General features: G+C 46.6%; 1 protein-coding gene across 1 annotated transcript in view; it reads left to right on the forward strand.

Annotated features, from left to right (window-relative positions):
* Positions 1-23,276, forward strand: part of MDGA1 (MAM domain containing glycosylphosphatidylinositol anchor 1) — a 567,923-nt gene extending 544,647 nt beyond the window's left edge. Inside the window, 3 exon segments of the mRNA XM_063918866.1 lie at positions 13,192-13,322; positions 19,897-20,005; positions 21,989-23,276. Of these exon segments, the coding sequence (XP_063774936.1) occupies positions 13,192-13,322; positions 19,897-20,005; positions 21,989-22,080 (332 nt within the window). The 3' untranslated portion in view covers positions 22,081-23,276.
* Positions 23,277-23,545: the final 269 nt, after the last annotated feature.

Raw genomic sequence — 23,545 nt, forward strand, 5'->3', positions numbered from 1 at the left:
GTAGCACTTCCCAAGAGAGTGCTACCCTCACTACCAACTGTTCTTTGGACCTCGCCTTTATCAGGAGATCGTCCAAGTACGGGATAATAAAAACTTCCTTCTTGCGAAGGAGTATCGTCACTTCGGCCATTACCTAGGTAAAGACCTTCGGTGCCGTGGACAACTCCAACGGCCGCGTCTGGAACTGATAGTGACAGTCCTGTACCACATATCTGAGGTACTCCTGGTGAGGGGGGTAAATTGGGACATGCAGGTACGCATCCTTGATGTCCAGGGAGACCCTGTAATCCCCCTCGTCCAGGCTCGTAATAACCGCCCTGAGCGATTCCATCTTGAACTTGAATCTTCTGATATAAAAGTTCAAGTATTTTAATTTCAAGATGGGTCTAACCGAACCGTTTCGGTACCACAACCACTGTGGAATAGTAACCCCTTCCTTGCTGAAGGAGGGGCACCTTGACAATCACTTGTTGTGATTATAGTGTTGAATATCCACCAACACCGTCTCCCTGGCAGAGGGAGGTGCCGGTAAGGCAGATTTTAGGCAACGGCGGGGGGAAGAACGTCTCGAACTCCAGCCTGTACCCCTGAGATACTACTTGAAGGACCCAGGGATCCATGTGAGAGAGCCCACTGTCCGCTGAAATATCTGAGACGGGCCCCCACCGTACCTGGGTCCGCCTGAGCAGCCCCAGCACCATGCTGTGGACCTACCGGACGCAGGGAGGACTTCTGCTCTTGGGAACTAGCTGTGTGTTGCAGCTTTTTCCTCTACCTTTGCCTCTCAGCAGAAAGGATGAGCCTCTAGCCCTCTTGCTTTTCTGGGGCCGAAAGGACTGTACTTGATGATACGGTGCTTTCTTTTGTTGTGGGGTAGCCTGTGGCAAAAAAATCGATTTCCCAGCAGTAGCTGTGGAAACGAGGTCTGAAAAACTATCCCCAAACAGTTTTACCCCCTTATAGGGCAACTTCCATGTGCCGATTCGAGTCGGCATCGCCTGACCATTGCCAAGTCCATAACCCCCGTCTGGCGGCAATGGACCTAGCGCTTATTTTTGATGCCAGCCGGCAAATATCCCTCTGTGCATCACGCATGTATAAGACCACGTCTTTTATATGCTCTATTTTCAGCAAAATATTGTCCCTATCCATAGTTACTTTCCGACAGGGAATCTGACCACGCAGCGGGAGCACTGCACATCCATGCCGAAGCAACGGCTGGTCGCAATATAATGCCCTAGTGTGTGACCATATCTTATAGGGTAACCTCCTGCTTTCTATCAGCAGGTTCCTTCAGGGCGGCCGTATCCGGAGACGGTAGTGCCACCTTTTCTGATAAGCGTGTAAGCGCTGTATCTACCCTATGAGGTGTTTCCCCGCGTGACCTATCCTCTGGCGGGAAAGGGTACGCTGCCAATAACCATTGTAGAAATTATCAATTTCTTACCGGGGGAAGACCACTCTTCCTCACACACCTCATTTAATTTCTCAGATGCAGGAAAAACTACTAATAGTTTTCTCTCACCAAACACAATACCCTTTTATGTGGTACCTGGGGTATAATCATAAATGTGTAATACATTTTTCATTGCCTCAATCCTGTAACGGGTGGACCTATTTGGAGGGTACACTAGTCTCATCGATGTCGACACTGGAGTCAGTATCCGTGTCGACATCTGTGTCTGTTATCTGAGGTAGCGGGCGATTTTAGAGCCCCCCATGACATTTGAGACGCTGGAACAGGCACAAGCTGAGTAGCCGGCTGTTCCGTGTCGTCGACCTTTTATGTAAGGAGTTGACACTTTCACGTAATGCTTCCATAAGTTCAACCACACCGGTGTCGACCCCGCAGGGGGTGACAACATATTTACAGGCATTCGCTCCGCCTCCACCTCATTATCCTCCACATACCTGTCGACACAGCCGTACCGACACACAGCACACACACAGGGAATGCTCTGATAGAGGACAGGACCCCACAAAGCCCTTTGGGGAGACAGAGGGAGAGTATGCCAGCACACACCAGGGCGCTATATATCACAGGGACAGCACCTATAAAAAAGTGTTTTCCCTTATAGCTGCATATATATTGTATACTGCGCCTAAATTGTGCCCCCCCCCCTCTCTTTTTAACCCTTTCTGTAGTGTATTAACTGCAAGGGAGAGCCAGGGAGCTTCCCTCCAACGGAGCTGTGAGGGAAAAATGGCGCCAGTGTGCTGAAGGAGATAGCTCCGCCCCTTTTTCGCTGACTTTTCTCCCGCATTTTTATGGATTCTGGCAGGGGTTAATGTACATCCATATAGCCCTGGGGGTTATATGTGATGTATTTTTGCCAGCCAAGGTGTTAATATTGCTGCTCAGGGCGCCCCCCCCCCCCCCCCAGCGCCCTGCACCCATCAGTGACCGCAGTGTGAGGTGTGCATGAGGAGCAATGGCGCACAGCTGCAGTGCTGTGCGCTACCTTGATGAAGACTGATGTCTTCTGCCGCCGATTTTCCGGACCTCTTCTTGCTTCTGGCTCTGTAAGGGGGCCGGCGGCGCGGCTCTGGGACCGGACTCCGAGGCTGGGCCTGTGTTCGATCCCTCTGGAGCTAATGGTGTCCAGTAGCCTAAGAAGCCCAAGCTGGCTGCAAGCACGCAGCCTGCGTGTCAACATAGGTAAGTATGTATGTGTCGGCATGTGTGAAATAAAGTTGTATTTTCACGGTGTGCGTGTCCTGTTTTTATTTGGGTATTTTTTTTGCAGAAGAACTACAGGTACCAGCGGGCCCGTTTCCCCCCCGCATGCTGGTACTTGTGGTTCTCCAAGTACCAGCTTGTGGGGAGGCTTGCTGGGACTTGTAGTTCTTCTGCAAAAAACAATATTCGTTCATTTTCAACAAGGCTATCAGCCCCCCATCCGCAGCCCTTGGATGGGGGGAACAGCCTCTGGCTTCACCCCTGGCCCTTGGGTGGCTGGGGGGGGACCCCTTGATTGAAGGGGTCCCCACTCCTCCAGGGTACCCCGGCCAGGGGTGACTAGTTGGGTATTTAATGCCACGGCCGCAGGGAGCGGTATAAAAGTGTCCCCTGGCTGTGGCATTATCTGTCCAGCTAGTGGAGCCCGGTGCTGGTACAAAAAATACGGGGGACCCCTAATCTTTTTGTCCCCCGTATTTTTTGCACCAGGACCAGGCGCATTGCCCGGTGCTGGTTGTTAAAATACGGGGGATCCCCTGTCATTTTTTTCCCTGTATTTTTGCAACCAGAACCGGCTCAAGAGCCCGAGGCTGGTTATGCTTAGGAGGGGGGACCCACGCATTTTTTTTTTCTGGTTTTTAACCCATTCCATTTAAAAAAAAAATTTTTTTTTTTTAAATATATAAATAGTACTTGTGCCTCCTAAATAGAGAAACCAAGTCCCTAATCCCTTCTAATATAAATAGATATGCTATTAGCAATAAAAAAAACACACAAAAAAACATGTTTTTAAAAAAATGTATTACATTCCGCCAGCAAAGTGAGGCGGATTGAAAATGACGAATTTACTGACGAAAAGCACTGTTGTCGAATTTGCATTCTTCAATTGAATATACTTTTCTCGAAAAAACGCATTTGTACCATTGCAGAAATGTCGAATTTGTCAAATGTCGAAATTTCAAAAAGTCGAATTAGAGAAGTCCGTTTTTTCGACGAAAAGTACTGTATTGCATTGTCAATTTTTTTTTTTGGTGAAAAAGTCCAGTTTTTTTCGACATTTTCGGGAATTCGACCGCAATTGCATATACCCCATAGTGTCAGTACAATTGATTGGGAACGTTCTAAGGTACCTCTATGTGTTTGTGTTATTATCTACTCAGCTCTATACTAGCAGCACTTAAGCTGCGGAGACCTTGGGAGGATAGCGGCATCTGTAAATCTCTGCAGCCGCTGCTGGATGTGAGATTTTATAGGCTCAGTCTCCTGGAGAAAGCCAATGAGTGGCAGTAAAAGAGGAGAGCGCTCGCTGCAGGCGTTATAGCCCTCTTTATACAGGAAAATGCAGACTGGCCATTAACGAGCCGCCCGAGGCCCCTGCTTATCTTACTGGCCGCTGTCCAGCGTGCTGAAGCAACATTTACTCTCATACCACCAGCTTTATGGGCTCTGAGAGAAAATGTTATACATATTAATACTAGCAAGGTGTTAGGTTATTCCTTTACTCTGCCATACTAATTTACTGATGGTGCTCCTAACAGGGGAACAGAGGTAAAGGAAGAAGAATACAAGGGGAAAGGGGAGAAGAGTTGTGTAAGACCAATGGAAAGTAGATAGATAGACAGACAGACAGACAGACGGATAGATAGATAGATAGATAGATAGATAGATAGATAGATAGACAGACAGACGGACGGACGGACGGACGGACGGATAGATTTCAAAGATAGATAGATTTCAAAGATAGATAGATATAGATGTATAGATCAGATAGTTTGATATGATACAGAGATATACATTAATTAAATAGATAGCTAGATAGATTGATTTGAAAGATCAACAGATATGTAGATAGATAGATAGATAGATAGATAGATAGATAGATAGATAGATAGATAGATAGATAGATAGATAGATAGACAGCTAGATAGATAGAATAGACAGCTAGATTAGATAGATTGATTTAGATAGATAGATAGATAGATAGATAGATAGATAGATAGATAGATAGATAGATGATTGATAAGATAGATAGATGATAGATAGATAGATAGATAGATAGATAGATAGATAGATAGATGAGTGATTTATTGCTTGATTTGATAAATAGATAATAGCTAGATAGATAGATAGATAGATAATACAGTAAGTAGTCAGATTGATTTGAAAGACAGAGTAAATAAATAGACAGACGATTGATTGATTGATTGATTGATTGATTGATTCATTCATTCATTCATTCATTGAGTGAGTGATTAGATAGATAGATAGATAGATAGATAGATAGATAGATAGATAGATAGATAGATAGATAGATAGATAGATAGATAGATTGATAAATGATACAGTAAACAGATAGATAGATAGATAGATAGATAGATAGATAGATAGATAGATGATACAGTAGATAGATATATGATAGGTAATACAGTACATATATAGTCAGATACTGTAGATTGATTTGAAAGATAGAGTAAATAGATAGAGTAAATAGATAGAAAGATTTGCAAGATGTAAAGATCCATTTGTAGCACCACAAATCAAATGACACCAATTTTATCATAATCTCACTTTCTCCGGGGACAAATGATTCTATGTTTAGTGTTTATATAAGAGAATGGCATTAGACAGCACACATTATACTACAGCTGTGCTATTTGTTACAGATTATTACTAATCCTCTGACTATTTTTCTACCTTACTTTCGGCTTCTTTCAAAAATCATCACCTGATTCTTTTCTGAATATTGAGCCTTAATCCCCTAGTTCAGGGGTGTCCAACCTTTCACCTTCCCTGGGCCACATTAGAAGATGAAAATTTAGATTGGGCCGCACATAAAATAAAATAACAGTAACGATACCTGATCATCCCAAAAAACCATAGAAAACATAGTTAACATATTAAACTTACTTGTAGCTGTGCCCCTGTAGCTGCGTCCCTTGTAGTTGTGCCCCTGTAGCTGCGCCCCTTGTAGCTGTGCCCCTGTATCTGCGTCCCTTGTAGTTGTGCCCCTGTAGCTGCGCCCCTTGTACTGTGCCCCTTGTAGCTGTGCCCCTGTAGCTGCGCCCCTTGTACTGTGCCCCTTGTACTGTGCCCCTTGTAGCTGTGCCCGTGTAGCTGCGCCCCTTGTAGCTGTGCCCCTGTAGCTGCGCCCCTGTAGCTGCGCCCCTTGTAGTTGTGCCCCTGTAGCTGCGCCCCTTGTAGCTGCGCCCCTGTAGCTGCGCCCCTTGTAGCTGCGCCCCTGTAGCTGCGCCCCTTGTAGTTGTGCCCTTGTAGCTGCGCCCCTTGTAGTTGTGCCCCTGTAGCTGACCCCTTGTACTGTGTCCCTTGTAGCTGCCCCCTTTTACTGTGCCCCTTGTAGTTGTGCCCCTGCAGCTGTGCCCCTTGTACTGTGCCCCTGTAGCTGCGCCCCTTGTAGTTGTGCCCCTGTAGCTGACCCCTTGTACTGTGTCCCTTGTAGCTGCCCCCTTTTACTGTGCCCCTTGTAGTTGTGCCCCTGCAGCTGTGCCCCTTGTACTGTGCCCCTTCTAGTTGTGCCCCTTGTAGTTGTTGCCCTGTAGCTGCACCCTTGTACTGTGCCCCTTGTAGTTGTGCCCCTTGTAGTTGTGGCCCTGTAGCTGCCCCCTTGTACTGTGCCTCTTGTAGTTGTGGCCCTGTAGCTGCCCCCTTGTAGCTGCCCCCTTGTACTGTGCCCCTTGTAGTTGTGCCCCTGCAGCTGTGCCCCTTGTACTGTGCCCCTTCTAGTTGTGCCCCTTGTAGTTGTTGCCCTGTAGCTGCACCCTTGTACTGTGCCCCTTGTAGTTGTGCCCCTTGTAGTTGTGGCCCTGTAGCTGCCCCCTTGTAGATGCCCCCTTGTACTGTGCCTCTTGTAGTTGTGGCCCTGTAGCTGCCCCCTTGTAGCTGCCCCCTTGTACTGTGCCCCTTGTAGTTGTGGCCCTGTAGCTGCCCCCTTGTAGCTGCCCCCTTGTACTGTGCCCCTTGTAGTTGTGGCACTGTAGCTGCCCCCTTGTATTGTGCCCCTTGTAGCTGCGCCCATGTACTGTGCCCCTTGTAGCTGTAAAAAAAAAACACACGCACAGACACATACTTACCGTTCCTGCAGCGCTGCCTCCGTCTCCGTCCGCCGCTCCACGTGTTCTTGTACAACCAACTTCTCTGCTGGGCTCCTCTACTCTCGCGCTGCTCAGTCACGTGTGCCGCTATGCAGCGGAGGAGGGCTACACTGTGACTGACAGCGGAGAGGGCGTGAGCTGGTGCTGGTCCCAGCAGCAGCAATCCAATCAGGATGTGCTGACAACTTGCTGGGGCCGGATCAGCCTCACATGTGGTGTCCGTACTCGGGAAAAAAAACAAAAAAACCCTCTGCTGCAGCGCAGCTCCTGGGCCGCATTACTAGCCGACTTGGGCCGCATGCGGCCCGCGGGCCGCGGGTTGGACAAGCCTGCCCTAGTTCTAAAGACCGTGCTTCATTCATGTGCATTGTGTTACTTTCATACTTCTGCCTTCTCTGACACGACTGGGTTCTAAAATACATTGTACCTGGGATTATATGTCAGACATCACGTTATCAGAAATGGGTGACAGCATTTGTTACATAAATCCATGTTCCTGACCACAGTAAAGCATTTTATTAGTGAGAAATTATTATGGATACTGATGAGGCCGAGTAATACTAATCTTCAATTACATAGTTTAATATAAATTACATTGAAGGAAACTTGTAAAAAAAACAACTAAAACTAAAGTAACAATTTAGCAACTATAGTACAAAGAAATCATATTATACTGTACATTTTACCCCCTTACATTTTATAAAATCGGCATTGACAAGTAAATAATATGGTAATCAGTGGCTTAAACCCAGAGGCAAGATAAATATTGGTGCTCTCCTCACCCCTATATTTAGATAAATATATGTATGTATGTGTGCGTGTGTGTGTGTGTGTGTGTGTGTGTGTGTGTGTGTGTGTGTGTGTGTGTGTGTGTGTGTTCTGAAAAAAGTGTATATACTGTATATATACATTTCATTGTCTTTTATTTTAAACCACACATTTCTTAGCAGTCATACCCAGGATTAGAACCCTTGACCTGTTACACTAACAGGAGACACTTTACTGATGGAGTTATTTGCTCCTGTAGAGGAAGTATGAGAATTCTAACTATATGAAGTTACGTGTAATTGTCAGAGAAGTATCTTTATATAGTTAAAATTCTCATATTTCCTATACAAGAGCAAACAGCTTCATCAGTACGGTGTCTGCTTCCAATGTGGTTTCTAATCCTGGGCATGACACTTGTAAAATGTGTGTATCTACAGTATAATAAAAAGGGTGTGATTTGTAAGGTGCAGGGACCAGTGAGGAAGTCAGCCACTGAAGAAATAACGGGAGCTATTAATTAACTTAATTTAATGAGAGATGCCCCCCCTTCAGAGCATGAGCCCGGCGGCAAATGACTCCGTTGCCTTCCAGAGTTACGCCTCTGATGGTAATGTTCAATCCTAAAATGTATTTTAGATCTTTTGTACTGCTTGAAGTGACACAAATATGTGTGAACATTTTAGGAATGTGACAAAATGAAAGTTCTCTGCCAGTGTTGGACTGGAGCAGGATGGGCCAACCAGGTGAATGCTGTTGTAGGAACCCGTATTTAAGGGGTGTGACCAGCTACCAGAGGGGGTGCAGCCAACTTAGAGAGGACATAGCCTGCAGGGAACATGGCTACTACAGAGCAATAGAGTAACAATGTATCATTTGAATTCACGGTCTGAAACCTCACCCCTGCAGGAGTGGGTGGGGCCTGTTGATTTTCCCTGTTCCCCGATGAACCATTCTAACCTCGATCTCTGCGTTTTCCTCAGACATTTTCTCATACTGTACACCTTTCAGGAACTGATTCATTGGCAGAGAACAAAATTATTATTTTCTGTAAAATAGATTTGGGGATTTGGGTGGAGGGATGGGAAACCACGTATATCAGGAGCTAAGATGTATTTGGGGAAGTCCGATGGTGGGCTGGCTGTTCCATATATTTCTGCATTTACCAATGCAGTGTTTTTCAATATATACTTGATTGGTTGATGGGTTGTGAAGCTTACACCCAGGGCCGGTTCAAGGGCGCTCTGCGCCCGGGCAGGAAAAGGGGCGTGGCCTAATACAGGGGGCGTGGTCAGTTACGCCCCCTGTACATTGCTAGCGCCGCTTGAATGCTGAGCGGTGCGCGATGACGTCATCGCGCACCGCTCAGCAAAGTTACTCTCCACGAAGGGAAACTAGACGCATAGCGTCTAGTTCCCTTCACAGGAGGCGGACGGGGACGGCAGCGGGCAGCGGAGGCGGACGGGGGACACAGCGGGCAGCAGTGGCGGATCTTGCCACGGTGCGGCGCCCTCCGGATGGCGCCAGCGCCCTCCAGAAGGTGGCGCCCCGGGCAAAAGTCCTGCTTGCCCGTGGCAAGATCCGCTACTGCTTACACCTATAACTCCTTGGAAGTGGAGGTGGTTTTATCCCTACTCTCCGGCTGCCCTCTTACATACTCACAGAACCCGTCTTCCGCCACTAGTGCATATAAATATTTTGGTTTTTGATACTTACGTATTATGGTTACAAATGATTCAAAAACAGAATAGATGTCATACTATATCTCATTATATTATGTTTTGGGGCAATCCTGTGTCCGATCCTGGTTTGGAAAATGCTACGTACCTGGTTTAGATGATGAGAGGCATTGCTGCTATTTGAGATGTGTTTGATCACGGGGGTCAACTACATCCATGTCAGGCTCCGAAGTCCAAATTCTCTCTTTCTAACAAGAGTTCTTTATGTTCTCTCCTGAGTTACATTCTTTAGTTACAATATGAGTGTGGTAAAATTAGAAATTTTTAGGATAAAGTTACGGTGTTTCTAAACACAATGAGAGTTGATCGCTCACTGCCGTTTTTCATAGCCTAGCGATCAGGCTAACAATCGGCTGTTCTGCGCGTATGGGCCGCAGGGCACACGCGCCAAGTAATTTCACACAAAACTAAGCAATTTTACACGGGGCGAGCTGCGCTTTTCAGTCGCTCTGCTGATCGGTGTGTGATTGACAGGAAGTGGGTGTTTCTGGGCGGAAACTGACTGTTTTCCGGGAGTGTGCTAAAAAACGCAGGCGTGTCAGGCTAAAACGCAGGAGTGGCTGGAGAAATGGGGGAGTGGCTGGCCGAACGCAGGGCGTGTTTGTGACGTCAAAGCAGGAACTAAACGGACTGAGCTGATCGCAATCTAGGAGTAGGTCTGGAGCTACTCAGAAACTGCAGGAAAAGATTTTTGAGCAGTTCTGCTAATCTTTCGTTCGCTATTCTGCTAAGATACACTCCCAGAGGGCGGCGGCCTAGCGTTTGCACTGCTGCTAAAAGCAGCTAGCGAGCAATCAACTCGGAATGAGGCCCTATATGTGCCTTACAATAGGCTGTATTATGTGATAATTTTACGGATTGGGGTTTACAGGGACAGTCTTCTCTGCGCCATCCCTTCAAGTGGTTAAAAATACACTGCTACAAATTCTTTATTTGAGAGACGAGCAACTATACCAGGTAAGGAAAGTAGGGTGATGTGTTTCTGTTCAAAATGGGGCATATATATTGAAACTCTCGATACAAAGGGGTCTGTACTAAGCCTTGGATGGAGGTAAAGTGGACGGAGACAAAGTACCAGTCAATCAGCTCCTCAGAGGCGGAACTACCGCCAGTGCAACCAGTGCGTTGCACTGGGGCCCGCCTCTGTCCAGAGGACCAAAGCATGTAATGAGTCAAACTGACTCATTACATGCCGCTGTGTGCTGCGGGCAACCGCTGCCCGCAGCACACAGCCACCCAGAGAGGAGAGGAGCGCACTGCAGCGGCACGGGGGAGAAGGAGGAGGAGGGAGGTGGAGGAGGGAGCCGCAGCAACGCTTTGTTACTGGTTGAGGCGCTGCTGCTGCTGTCCCTCTGCTTCACTATAGGCTGTCTCCTGAGAACAGCCTATAGTGAAGCAGAGGGGCAGCAGCAGCAGTGCCTCCACCAATGACACAGCGCTGCTGCAGCTCCCTCCTCCACCTCCCTCCTCCTCCTTCTCTCCTGCCCGGGAATCGTGACCAGAAGCTGCACCGAGGAGCCTGAGCCAGCGGAGAGGGTAAGTATAATTCTTTTCTTTCTTTCTTTCTTTCTTTCTTTCTTTCTTTCTTTCTTTCTTTCTTTCTTTCTTTCTTTCTTTCTTTCTTTCTTGGGACTGTCTGCAGCAATGTGTAAAGAGGGGGAATCTGCCTGCCGCAATGTGTAAAGAGAGGGAATCTGCCTGCCGCAATGTGTAAAAATGGGGAATCTGCCTGCCGCAATGTGTAAAAAGGGGGAATCTGCCTGCCGCAATGTGTAAAAAGGGGGAATCTGCCTGCCGCAATGTGAAAAAATGGGGAATCTGCCTGCCGCAATGTGTAAAAATGGGGAATCTGCCTGCCGCTATGTGTAAAAAGGGGGAATCTGCCTGATGTAATGTGTAAAAAGGGGGAATCTGCCTGCCGCAATGTGTAAAAATGAGGAATCTGCTTGCCGCAATGTGTAAAAAGGGGGAATCTGCCTGATGTAATGTGTAAAAAGGGGGAATCTGCCTGCCGTAATGTGTAAAAAGGGGGAATCTGCCTGATGTAATGTGTAAAAAGGGGGAATCTTTGCCGTAATGTGCAAAAAGGGGGAATCTTTGCCGCAATGTGTAAAAAGGGGGAATCCGCCTGACGTGTTGTGTAAAAAGGGGGAATCTGCCTGCCGCAGTGTGTAAAAAGGGGGAATCTGCCTGCCGTAATGTGTAACAAGGGCACGCTGTCTGCTGTTATGTGTAAAAAGGGGACGCTGTCTGCCGTTATGTGTAAAAAGGGCACGCTGTCTGCCGTTATGTGTAAAAAGTGTACGCTGTCTGCCGCTATGTTTAACAAGGGCACGCTATCTGCCGTTATGTGTAAAAAGTGTACGCTGTCTGCCGCTATGTGTAACAAGGGCACGCTGGCTGCCGTTATGTGTAAAAAGTGCACCGTCTGCCGTAATGTGTAAAAAGTGCACGCTGTCTGCCGTAATGTGTAAAAAGGGGACGCTGTCTGCCGTAATGTGTAAAAAGAGGAATCTGTCCGCCATAACGTGTAAAAGGGTCTCTACCTGGTGTAGTGGTGCTACTGTGCGGCGTAATTTGAATAATGGAGACTAATGTGCACCGTTTTATGAATTGGTATTATTTTGTGGCTAAACCCCTTCCCCACGAAGCCACACCACTATGTATTTTTGCGCGCGCCTACGGCGCGCACTGCCCCTGTTTTGCATGCAGGGGTGGGGCTCCGATGCCGTTTCTTGCACACAGTGCTAAAATGTCTAGTTACGGCACTGTTGCTAGGTATCCATTTCTCTGGCCCTGAGCAGGTCCCCCTCACCAGATCCTCTCCAGAAGTGAGGGGGTGGACTTGGATGGAATGGGTGGGGGGCCCAAAGCATTTTGTCGCACCTGGGCCCACCGCTCGCTAGTTCCGCCACTGCAACTCCTAACTGTCGTTTTTCAAACACAGCCTGTAACATGGCAGTTAGGAACTGATTGGCTGGTAATTTATCTCCGTCTACTTTATCTCCATCCGAGGCTTAGTAAATAGACCCCTAAGACACATATTCTGAAGCTGCTTGTGACTACAAATTGTTTTTGTATCGTAATTTGGAATCACATGTTTAGAATTCTTAATGTCCTATATTTGCTATATTATAATGATCATACCAAGATGGCACTGGATATCCTTCCTTTTTATAGGGGATATCGGTAATCTTCATCTGTAGGGATGATGGGGTTGACCTGGCTGCACTAGGGTTCAGGATGGAAGTGGGGGGGAGGTTTTTGTTGTTGTTATTTATGCCTCAATTTGATATTTCCCAATTTGATACTTCTTTTACCTTATTATTTTGTGTTTTTATTGTTATACATTGAGGTATGTGGATTCCTTGTACTACTTTTTTCTTCTTCTTTTTGGAGCCAAAAAGCTAGACATTTTGAGTCGTCATACTACAGTATATTATTCTGTTCCTGCATGCACTGATCTTGATGTGTGCTTCTGAATGTGATGCTTTGTGTACAGTATGTTAATATTTTGTCTCAATAGAAATTGTTTTGAAAAAAAAAAAAAAAGAAGAAGAAGAGATTTTGGAAAGGAATCAGTAACTGAAAAAATTAATTTGTAACTGATGTCTGGTGTATGTATTAGCCATAAAGTATTAGCAAACAATTATTCAGCAGTATACAGGTTTATTTACCTAACTATCGCTATGGAGGATTACAGGAGGCTTCTGTGACACAGATCTTACATAACTATGATCTGCAGTCCAGCTTATCATTCAGTAGTATGTAAAGCCCACAACCTTCCCATCTAATGCTAAGCCATTAGGTTAGGCAGTTGCATTTATTAAACTAGTAGATTAATGTTCAAGATCTTTTATTTTTCCTCCAGCTAAATTATCAATACTTTCTTTGACAGGTTATTTAAATATGGTGCTACGAGTGATGAACATTGGCACCACGAACAGCACCGTGTGGTCAAAGAATGGGAACTTGGGTAACAGGTGGCAGCATGCCAGCGTCCACATCTCCCCGTCAGGACCCTTTCAGGTAAGAATAAAGGACCAGAATTATGAAAGCATGAACAATTAAGGTACACAAACACGTCCCCAACAGGAATACAGAGTAAGAAATATTTGCGCAATAAAAAAACCTGAAAGCGCTACAGAGTAATAATGCACAATAAACATCTAAACACACATAAATATAAAATATAGTGATACTTGATGGTGTTATTGCTGCGGATTTGGGTCTGCGACTCTAGAACACAGCGGATCTATATAACTAATATTGTCTTGTCAGGAGGCTGATGTTTTAAATAGTCCAACAATAAAAACTGAAACGCTCCGAATGTGGAAATGTTTAATGTGGAATCAATCCCAACTCCAGCCGAAAACGAGCTCTCATTCATCGTAGCGACCTCTCTTACGCTACATGGGAAATGGAGAGATTTTATGGCTCATGAATGTAGATAATTCGAGATTAGAAAGTCTCCTATTTTCTCCTAAATATCTCATCTATCCTCTCAGCACCCGGCGACTGTAGCCTCCCTACGATAAGGACATCCTATACCAGAGCTGAATTCTGGACTGATGGTTGACGTCATTAGCTCGGAGTTGTTTTAGACTCCACATGTGTGTTCAACTTGTGTCCCTCCAGCTTTTCTGGAACTACACTTTCCAGCATGCCCTGCCACATTTTTGCTAGTAAGGCGTGCTGAAATGGTGGCCAGGAAAGTTAGTTTGTCTTTCTCAGCATGTTCCTCCACTTGGTGTAGACAACGTATCGGCGTCTACCGTCTACTGGAATCCTGCTGAATGCAGCCTTCAAGCTGTCTATGTTCTGCTCCGTATATTAATAATTCCTTGTGGTGCTCTGTGTGATATATACCAACAAGGATCCGTTGTGTGACAATGACTTACCTGGCTGTGATATAAATACTCGGAAGGCAGAGTAAGAAGTACCCATGATACTCACATGATGCTTTGGGGCATAATTTACTAAGCAGCTATAATGGAATCCCAGCAGGAAGGAGAAGTTTTCCTGGTGGGATTTACTCAACTCAAAGGTGCCACAATCCGCCCAAGAAACTACACTTTGAAATGGAAAACCCTGCCCCAATCCCCCCATTTAAATAGAAATCTGAGATTTATTAAGAGGTGGGTTTAGAACCCACAGCAAGCCCACCTCTTGTCGCCGTGGGGTCCCACTGAAAATGATAACCAGTACTAGGTCTCTATGCCTAGGCCGGTAGTTGAAGAAACAGGTTGTGGACCCCTTGAAATCTCCATTACCATCATTAAAGTTTACTAGCCAGGGCTGGTAGCATTACAGTAGGGGGACATTTGGCGTGGGATCCCCGCTGCTATAGTGCCAGCCCTAGTCTGGTCAGCACAGGACAGTTGATGGGGTGTTAATAATTGTTTGTAAAAAATAGATTTAATATTCTTCCTTACTGGTGCACTACAGGTTTCAGCTAGTCCTGTTATGCCCAATTTTAGGGGCTGCAGGGCGTACAGAAGCTTAGAGAACCCCAAGTGCCAGCATGCCCTGGCATACAAGGCTCACTGGCACCTGTAGTGCATCTGTAAAGAAAATATTACAATAAACACAGGAGATACTGTATTACAACTCCCAGAAATCCTGCACTCACCCATCCATTACCCACTGTGGGGCAGATTCAGAGGTAGACGCAGAATCACAGCCGCTGGGGCCTTGTATGCAGCGACAGTACTAAAATATGTAAAAGCGGCAAAAGGCATCTTAAGTAGAACTTCAACCGCAGCCGGCTTTTGTGATCCGCTGCTGTTCCGAAGACGCAGCATCAGATCCCTCTGCATGAGCGTCGGTCATCTGAGTAACCCTGGGGTGTTTTCATGGTGCTGGGGCCAGTGAAGCTGTGCCCAAGGAAGCAGCCACTGGCCTTAGCATGCCCAGAAAATGGGGCCGACATGCCACCATTTTTCTGAAGTGCTTTCCGTCGCTGCCCCTTCCCCACCCCCAACTACTGCAGCATTTCAGCCATGCTACGGCTTGAGGGCACTGCGTGCGATCCCAGTGCGGCAGAGCTTACACCATCGAAGGTGAATGTAAACCATCGGGTTTGCGTACATCTCTGAAATAGGCCTGTTATTCGTTTAGTAAGGGTTCTCTACCTTTCATGCACTGTAGCATCAACAAACTTGGCTAACCCAAAAAAACATATGCAACATTGCAGTCCTTCAGCCACATGGAGCCCATCGCATACAACGCGTCACATGCCGACATTGCCATTGAAAGAAATGGGAGTGCCCTGATTGGTCAGAGCATGGGAGCGGCCATGCTCCAACCAATCAGAGCACTCCCATTCATTTCAATGGCAGTGGACCTGTTTGCATATCTTTAAAAAATGAAAAATGCTCAGATCCCGGGATAAGGTTATGTTTAGATGGTCAAGATGATCATGGCAATGAGTGTGAATTCTTGCCTGGATTGAAGTGTATTAAATACCCACATGGTCCTCAGTGTAACGAATAGCCACATGGCACTCACTGTGACAAATGTCACATCGTGCTCAGTGGAATAGATCCATACACAGCACCCATACATACAGGCCATACATAAGTTAGAGCCCTTGTAATTACAGCTGCATCATATATCTATCCACAGTACAGTATATACGTTGTGGCTGCTCTATTACCCCTGTTCCCTGTGTGAGCCTATAGACAAATGTCTGCAGTCTCCGATACATAAATCTCTGCTGACTTTTGCACATAATGGGAAGAGAATTAGAGAAACATATTTTCTCAACACACGGAGTAATCAATAATATTAATAGGCTTCTAAAGTTCACCGACCTTCAGTAAATCCATTTTAATCTTGTTTATGTTAGCAGTATATTTTCTCACTGCAATTATGGATAATTGTTGGGGTATGTGGGGGCTTCCAGGCGAATGGATTAGTAGCCTCATTTATTTCCACTTTTTACTCTACTGCAGATGAATTAAGATGTAAGTAAAACAGACTATCCAATTGTAAAGCGCAACGGAATTTGCTGCGCTATATAAGAATTAATAAATAAATAAATTATATATATATATATATATATACATATATATATATATATATATTTTGTTCCGCAATACAGGCCTGATTCTGAAACGTACGCTATTACCACCGAGGCTGTGACTCCGTACACAGCAGCTGTGCAAAAATATGCAAATGTCCTAGCCGCTGGGATTTGTATTGCGACACCCACTGACAGTGTCTCTGAACCGCCCCTTGCGTACAAAGACGCAACCATCGGGCTCATATCGGTCAGCTCTGTGATTATGCAGCATGGCCGCTGGAAGTTATACGCCGGAGCCCTTGTAACTGTAAACGGACATGGGGGGTCATTCCGAGTTGTTCGCTCGTTATTTTTTTCTCGCAACGGAGCGATTAGTCGCTAATGCGCATGCGCAATGTCCGCTGTGCGACTGCGCCAAGTAAATTTGCTATGCAGTTAGGTATTTTACTCACGGCATTACGAGGTTTTTTCTTCGTTCTGGTGATCGTAATGTGATTGACAGGAAGTAGGTGTTTCTGGGCGGAAACAGGCCGTTTTATGGGAGTGTGTGAAAAAACGCTACCGTTTCTGGAAAAAACGCGGGGGTGGCTGAAGAAACGGGGGAGTGTCTGGGCGAACGCTGGGTGTGTTTGTGACGTCAAACCAGGAACGACAAGCACTGAACTGATCGCACTGGCAGAGTAAGTCTCGAGCTACTCAGAAACTGCACAGAGAAGTCTTTTCGCAATATTGCGAATCTTTCGTTCGCAATTTTGATAAGCTAAGATTCACTCCCAGTAGGCGGCGGCTTAGCGTGTGCAAAGCTGCTAAAAGCAGCTTGCGAGCGAACAACTCGGAATGACCCCCCCTATGGTTACCTCCCACAAACATTGCCTGGTTGTCAATCACTCTGCAAATAAATCTTCACTGCGACTGTTGTACCATCGCGGCACATGTGCGGTGCAACATCGACATTGCGTCTTTCTCTGAATCAGGCACTAAGGGGTCTGTGTGCTAAGCCTTGGAAATGGATAAAGTGGACGGAGATAAAGTAGCAGCCAACCATCTCCTAACTGTCATGTCACAGGCTGTGTTTGAAAAATGACAGTTGGGAGCTGATTGGTTGGTACTTTATCTCCGTCCACTTCATCTCTCTCCAAAGCTTAGTATTTGTACAGTACAAAGGGGTCTATTTACTAAGGGGGTCATCCCGAGTTGATCGCTAGCAGCCGTTGTTCGCTGCGTAGCGATCAGTGTAAAAAACGGCTAATCTGCGCATGCGTATGCCCCGCAATGCGCACGTGCGTCGTACGGGTACGAAGTCCTTTGTGGTTTTGCACAGGTTCTAGCGACGTTTTCAGTCGCACTGTCGGCTGCAAGAAGATTGACAGGAAGGGGCGTTTCTGGGTGTCAACTGACCGTTTTCAGGGAGTGTTTGGAAAAACGCAGGCGTGCCAGGGAAAACGCAGGCGTGGCTGGGAGAATGCTGGGCTGGTGTGTGACGTCAAAAGCCAACCCTCCAACGTTAGAATCAACGCACACGAAGAGTAAGTCCAGGGCTGGTCTTGTTTTGCACAAAATATTTTTGCAGGCGCTCTGACGCACAGGCGTTCTCACTTCTGCAAAGCGAAAATACACTCCCCGGTGGGCGGCGACAATGCGTTTGCACGGCTGCTAAAAACTGCTAGCGAGCGATCAACTCGGAATGACCCCCTAAGCCTTGGATAGAGATAAAGGGGCTAATTCAGACTGGATCGCTTCCGCAGTCTGAATTTTTTTGTGGAGTGCGCTCCGAGTGCATTGGCGGGGCGTGGTCCAGACAAAGGAGGCGTGTCTGGACCATTGCGGGGGTGGGCCGCTGCGGCTGCGTGACATCACATGCAACCGCTGCGTCCCGGGACATGGCAAGTAGCGGCCTGCCAGCACGCAGGAGATGCGCTGGCAGGGAGCTACTCAGTGGGTGCAAAAGCATCGCCGCAGTGCGATACTTTTGTACCCTTGCGGGGGGTGGGGCCAGACATGCAGGGTGGCCTGCGCGTCCCCCCGCGTGTCTGAGAAAATGATCATAGATCAAATCTGAATTACCCCCAAAGTACCAGCCAATCAGCATCTAATTGTCATGTCACAGGCTGGGTTTGAAAAATGACAGTTAGGAGCTGATTGGCTGGTACTTTATATACATACACTGTATCTCCATCCAAGGCTTAGTAAATAGACCCCATAGACCCCAAAATGGACGGAGATAAAGTACCAACCGTCACCTCCTAACTATCATGTTGCAGACTGTGTTTGGAACTTATTGGGTGGCACTTTATCTCTCTCCAAGGCTTAGTACAAAGACCCCTTATACGCATATTCCTCTAATTGAGAGTTAGAGGTTACTACAGGCATGAGGAAGATATCGTTCCCAGTCTATGGGCACCTCGGCTGTAACCACAAACTGCTTCTTTTTGCGTCTTTGTTATAGGAGTATTGGGTTTAATACACAAGTTTTGCTTTAACTATACAAATTAACGACAAAAAAAATTGTTCATTATATCCTACATTTTTCTCTTTTTCTCGATTTTTAGATACAAAAAATAAGTCAGAAGACATGACTAAACCTAAGAGCTATCTCAGCCCCAGGCTAACGCTGTTCTCTTCAGAGTAAAGTACCGGATTAGGGGTTAGAAAGAGTGAAAAACAACTTACTAGAGTTTACTACCTAACGAAACCTTGGAGATGTGTGATATTACCCCTTCTTCCCGAATCTCTCCGCCCTGGTTCTGCTTTTCATCCACTGCCCAAAATTTGTGACAGCTGAGTGTGCCCCCTCGCACTGTGTTATCACTACCTCTTCCTAACATGATGCAGATATTAACAGACCCCAGTATGACTTGTGTGCAACATTTCGTACAGTGGGGGTCATTCCAAGTTGATCGTAGCTGTGCTAAATTTAGCACAGCTCCGATCATGAACTCAGACATGCGGGGGGACACCCAGCACAGGGCTAGTCCGCCGCACATGTCAGTGTCGCCCCCCCCCCCCCTGCAGAAGTGCAAAGGCATCGCACAGCGGCGATGCCTTTGCACTTCAAGAGTAGCTCCCGGCCAGCACAGCTTTAGCGCGCTGGCCGGGAGCTACTCTTCGCTCCCCGGCCCACAGTGGCTGCGTGTGATGTCACGCAGCCGCTGCGGGCCACTCCCCGCATAGTCCGTCCACACCTGCATTGGCCGGACTGCGCCCACCAAACGGCGGGCAAGCGCCGCCGTTTCGCCCCCTCCCGCCCATCGACCGCCTCTGCCTGTCAATCAGGCAGAGGCAATTGTAGCGCAGCGGCGAGCAGCCATGCGCCGGCGCACTGCGGCGCCAGCACATTTCTGACCCGATCGCACCGCTGCGAAAAACTGCAGCGTGCGATTGGGTCAGAATGACCCCCCCGTGAGAGAGAAGTGCGAATGTGGATATTGCAGCAGATATCGCAGGTCACATGATACAAATGCAGGGGGGAGTTTATTATAAAATAAAATGTTGGTATTCAGTGGATTCTAATAATGCACAAGTCATTAATTACTGTCCCGTTGTTGTGTCTCAGTGTTGAACCTCTATCTCCCCCAGGTTGTGTTTGAATGTATTATCGGTCCTAACGTAGAAGGGGACGTCGCCATCGACGATGTCACCATAAAAAAGGGAGATTGTCCGAAGAAACAGATTGCTCCGACAAAAGGTGAGTCCTTTATTCCGTGGTCTCTGTAATACAGGATAACTCAGGATCTGTCTTTAGATATAAGGATCCGGGAATAGCCACAATCTGATGGAGGAAAGATCTTATGTTGCAGTACTCATTGCAAACAGAAGACAAAATATTCCCAGTCGGTTCTTCATGAATAAGGACACTCTGGGCACTTAGCTGTTTATTGTGTTATAATAGGGGCATTTGATTAATTTGATATGTAACACTTGTATATTGTGTGTGACTAAGGGCCTAATTCAGCTTCAGGCGTAAAGAAACAATTTCTGCACATCCGCGCATTCGCATACACACGTACGTGCATACACCAAGTCTTAAACTGTGTTTTCTTCAGAATGCAGGCGGGAGTTAGTCAACAGGAGGTAAGGGTTAGGAACTAGGGGGGGGGGGGGGTTAGCCCTAGCTGAAGGTGGGTATCGGAGTTCAGTGTTAGGCCCAGGGGGGTTAGGCAATAGGAGGGGTTAGGGTTAAGAACTAGGAGGTGGGGTGGTTAGCCCTAGCTGAAGATAGGTTAGTTCAGGGTTAGTGTTGGGGCTCGGGCAGGTTAGTCAAAAAGGGGGGTTAGGGTTAGGAACTAAGGGGGGGGTGATTAGCCCTAGCTGAAGGTGGGTATCAGAGTTCTGGGTCAGTGTTAGGGCCCGGGGGGGGGGGGGGGGGGGGGGGGGTTAGTCAACAGGGGGGTTAGGAAAAAGGTGGGGTAGTTAGCCCTACCCCCGAAGGTTAGGATAGTAGGATAGCGGACAGAAGGGGGTGGAGATACTTACCTCCTCCGATGTCGGGATGTTCAGTGTCGGGATAACGTGGTTGGTCATGTGACCACCAGCATCCCAACTACCGCTTTTATCCACTACTGTATTTCGCTTTAATCCTCTACTGGTTAAAGCAAAGTATTTGGCAGATAATGTTAGTTATTCCTATAGAGACATTGTGGGTCTGGTAAAGTAAAATGAGTATAAAAGAGAACATTTTTAATGTAGAATGTCTCTAGACAAAGGGGGTTATTCAGAGTTGTTAGCAAACCAAAAATTTAGCAATTGGGCAAAACCATGTGCACTGCAGGTGGGGCAGATGTAACATGTGAAGAGAGTTAGATTTGGGTGGGTTATTTTGTTTCTGTGCAGGGTAAATACTGGCTGCTTTATTTTGACACTGCAATTTAGATTTCAGTTTGAACTCACCCCACCCAAATCTAAATCTCTCTGCACATGTTACATCTGCCCCACCTGCAGTGCAACATGGGCCCTCATTCCGAGTTGTTCGCTCGATGCCGAATTTCGCTATATTGCGATTAGTCGCTTACTGCGCATGCGCAATGTTCGCAGATCGCATGCGCTTAGTTATTTTACTCAAAAGTTAGGTATTTTACTCACGGCAATACGAGGATTTTTCTTCGTTCTGGTGATCGGAGTGTGATTGACAGGAAGTGGGTGTTTCTGGGCGGAAACTGGCCGTTTTATGGGTGTGTGTGAAAAAACGCTGCCGTTTCTGGGAAAAACGCGGGAGTGTCTGGAGAAACGGGGGAGTGTCTGGGCGAACGCTGGGCGTGTGTGTGACGTCAAACCAGGAACGAAACTGACTGAACTGATCGCAGATGCCGAGTAAGTCTGGAGCTACTCAGAAACTGCTAAGAAATTTCTATTCGCAATTTTGCGAATCTTTCGTTCGCAATTCTGCTAAGCTAAGATTCACTCCCAGTAGGCGGCGGCTTAGCGTGTGCAATGCTGCTAAAAGCAGCTAGCGAGCGAACAACTCGGAATGAGGGCCTTGGTTTTGCCCAATTGCTAACTTTTTGGTTTGCTAACAACTCTGAATAACCCCCAAAGTCCACTGTTTACTATTTTCCTGGATCTCAACTGTGGCTCTGTTAAAAAGTAAAAGTTTAATGGAGTATGTACTCTGCACTGCATCACAAACCCGTATGTATCTAATTTCCTTTCTTCTTGTCTGGTTGTCTGGCAGCAGTGGCGTCTCCCGGCAGCTCCTCCTCGTACCTCCTCTCAGGATCTCTATTTTGGCTTATACCTTTCTTCCTCTTTGTGCTCCTGAGATGATACCAAGCACCCCCAGCTGGGTTCTGAATGAGGCCTCCCCTACCTTCTTGCGCCCTTTCCTCCTCAGTCCTACTTCACCGGCACACCAAAGTGTCCAGATGTTACCAAAGACCGGCAGGCATGGCTGCTCGAAGGGCCCAACAAGAGACTGTGGGATCCCTTTGAGGAGATCATTGCATCTACAATACAAATAAAGGGTAGAGAGACACTGGGGAAGGAATTACAAACAATAGCAAAGAGACGGCAAAGGCAAGACGAGAAAGGAAGCAGAGAGGACGTACGGATGAGACACGAGCAATTTTTTGGGGAGAATTGAAGACTTAAGGTCCACACAGGAAACGTGGAAAAAATACAAAATAAACGAACAGTAACTGACTAATGAAAACATAAGCACAAATTTCTAATGAAACCGTGAAGGACATGACTGGGGGACTGCTGTTCTGCCCTGGAGCAGAAGCCTTGTAGGAGATGTCCCAGCTGCTGTACCCCGATTTTCTAAGTAGATCCATTGCGTGTGCTCCGTACCATATTCGCTCATGTATGCTCACCCCAGTTGCATGTTTCTCCATGATCATATATACATCTTTATGTAGTCATCTGTCCTAGCCATCGCAGCCTCCATTTTTAGCCAATTGCCCCATCGAGAGAACATGCATAGACTTATACCCCATGGCAAAAGATTGTAGACCTTAGTGAAGGTAAAGGTAGAGAACTGTAATCCATTATCCCAGGTAGAGCTGCCTCATGTTATTCTAGGTCTTCCCAGTTGCCACATGAAACTGACGTCCATCCCATGGACCCAAAGCATTTGCACCCGATACCTCACTAGTCAGAACAACCAAGGACTGGGGACTGCAAACCGCAGCGCTTTAGGTATTTATCGTAGAGGGAGATGTATCACAGCTGCCTGAGACCCAACTCATATTTACTGATCTTTTATCTATTTTGAGACATAAATATATATATATCGTCATATCATTATCAATGAAAGTGCCCTAATCTCAGCCGCTACGCGGGTAAGTGTGTTCACCTCTCCATGCCACATTCTGTTTTCTCCAGATACGGTGGCGCCATTCATATGTCATCTCTCATAGACTTCCGCAGGGGTTATTACAGAGGTCATCTGATCACTAAGATGACATTTAGGAAATTGTTACCAAATCTGAAAGTTTTAAATAAACTGGTATCATTTTTTAGCGGTGTCTATACTGTGTTGGGTCGTCAGACAAGAACGAATGTACGCGCTAAGTCTAAATAATTTATAGTGACTTAAAAAAGTGAGAGAATGGATGGCTAGGAAATTGTCATAGTGTACGAATGCATTTGCTGGGGGAGAATACATGGTGGGCCATTTATCAACGAGTGATAAAACGCGTTGTGTATGCTAAATTTTGTTGCGTATTATAAATGGTGCTGCAGCCATTCAGCCCACAACTGTCATTTTTAAACACATGACAGTTGGGAG

Source organism: Pseudophryne corroboree, chromosome 4, assembly GCF_028390025.1.
Source record: "Pseudophryne corroboree isolate aPseCor3 chromosome 4, aPseCor3.hap2, whole genome shotgun sequence".
Lineage (NCBI taxonomy): Eukaryota > Metazoa > Chordata > Amphibia > Anura > Myobatrachidae > Pseudophryne > Pseudophryne corroboree.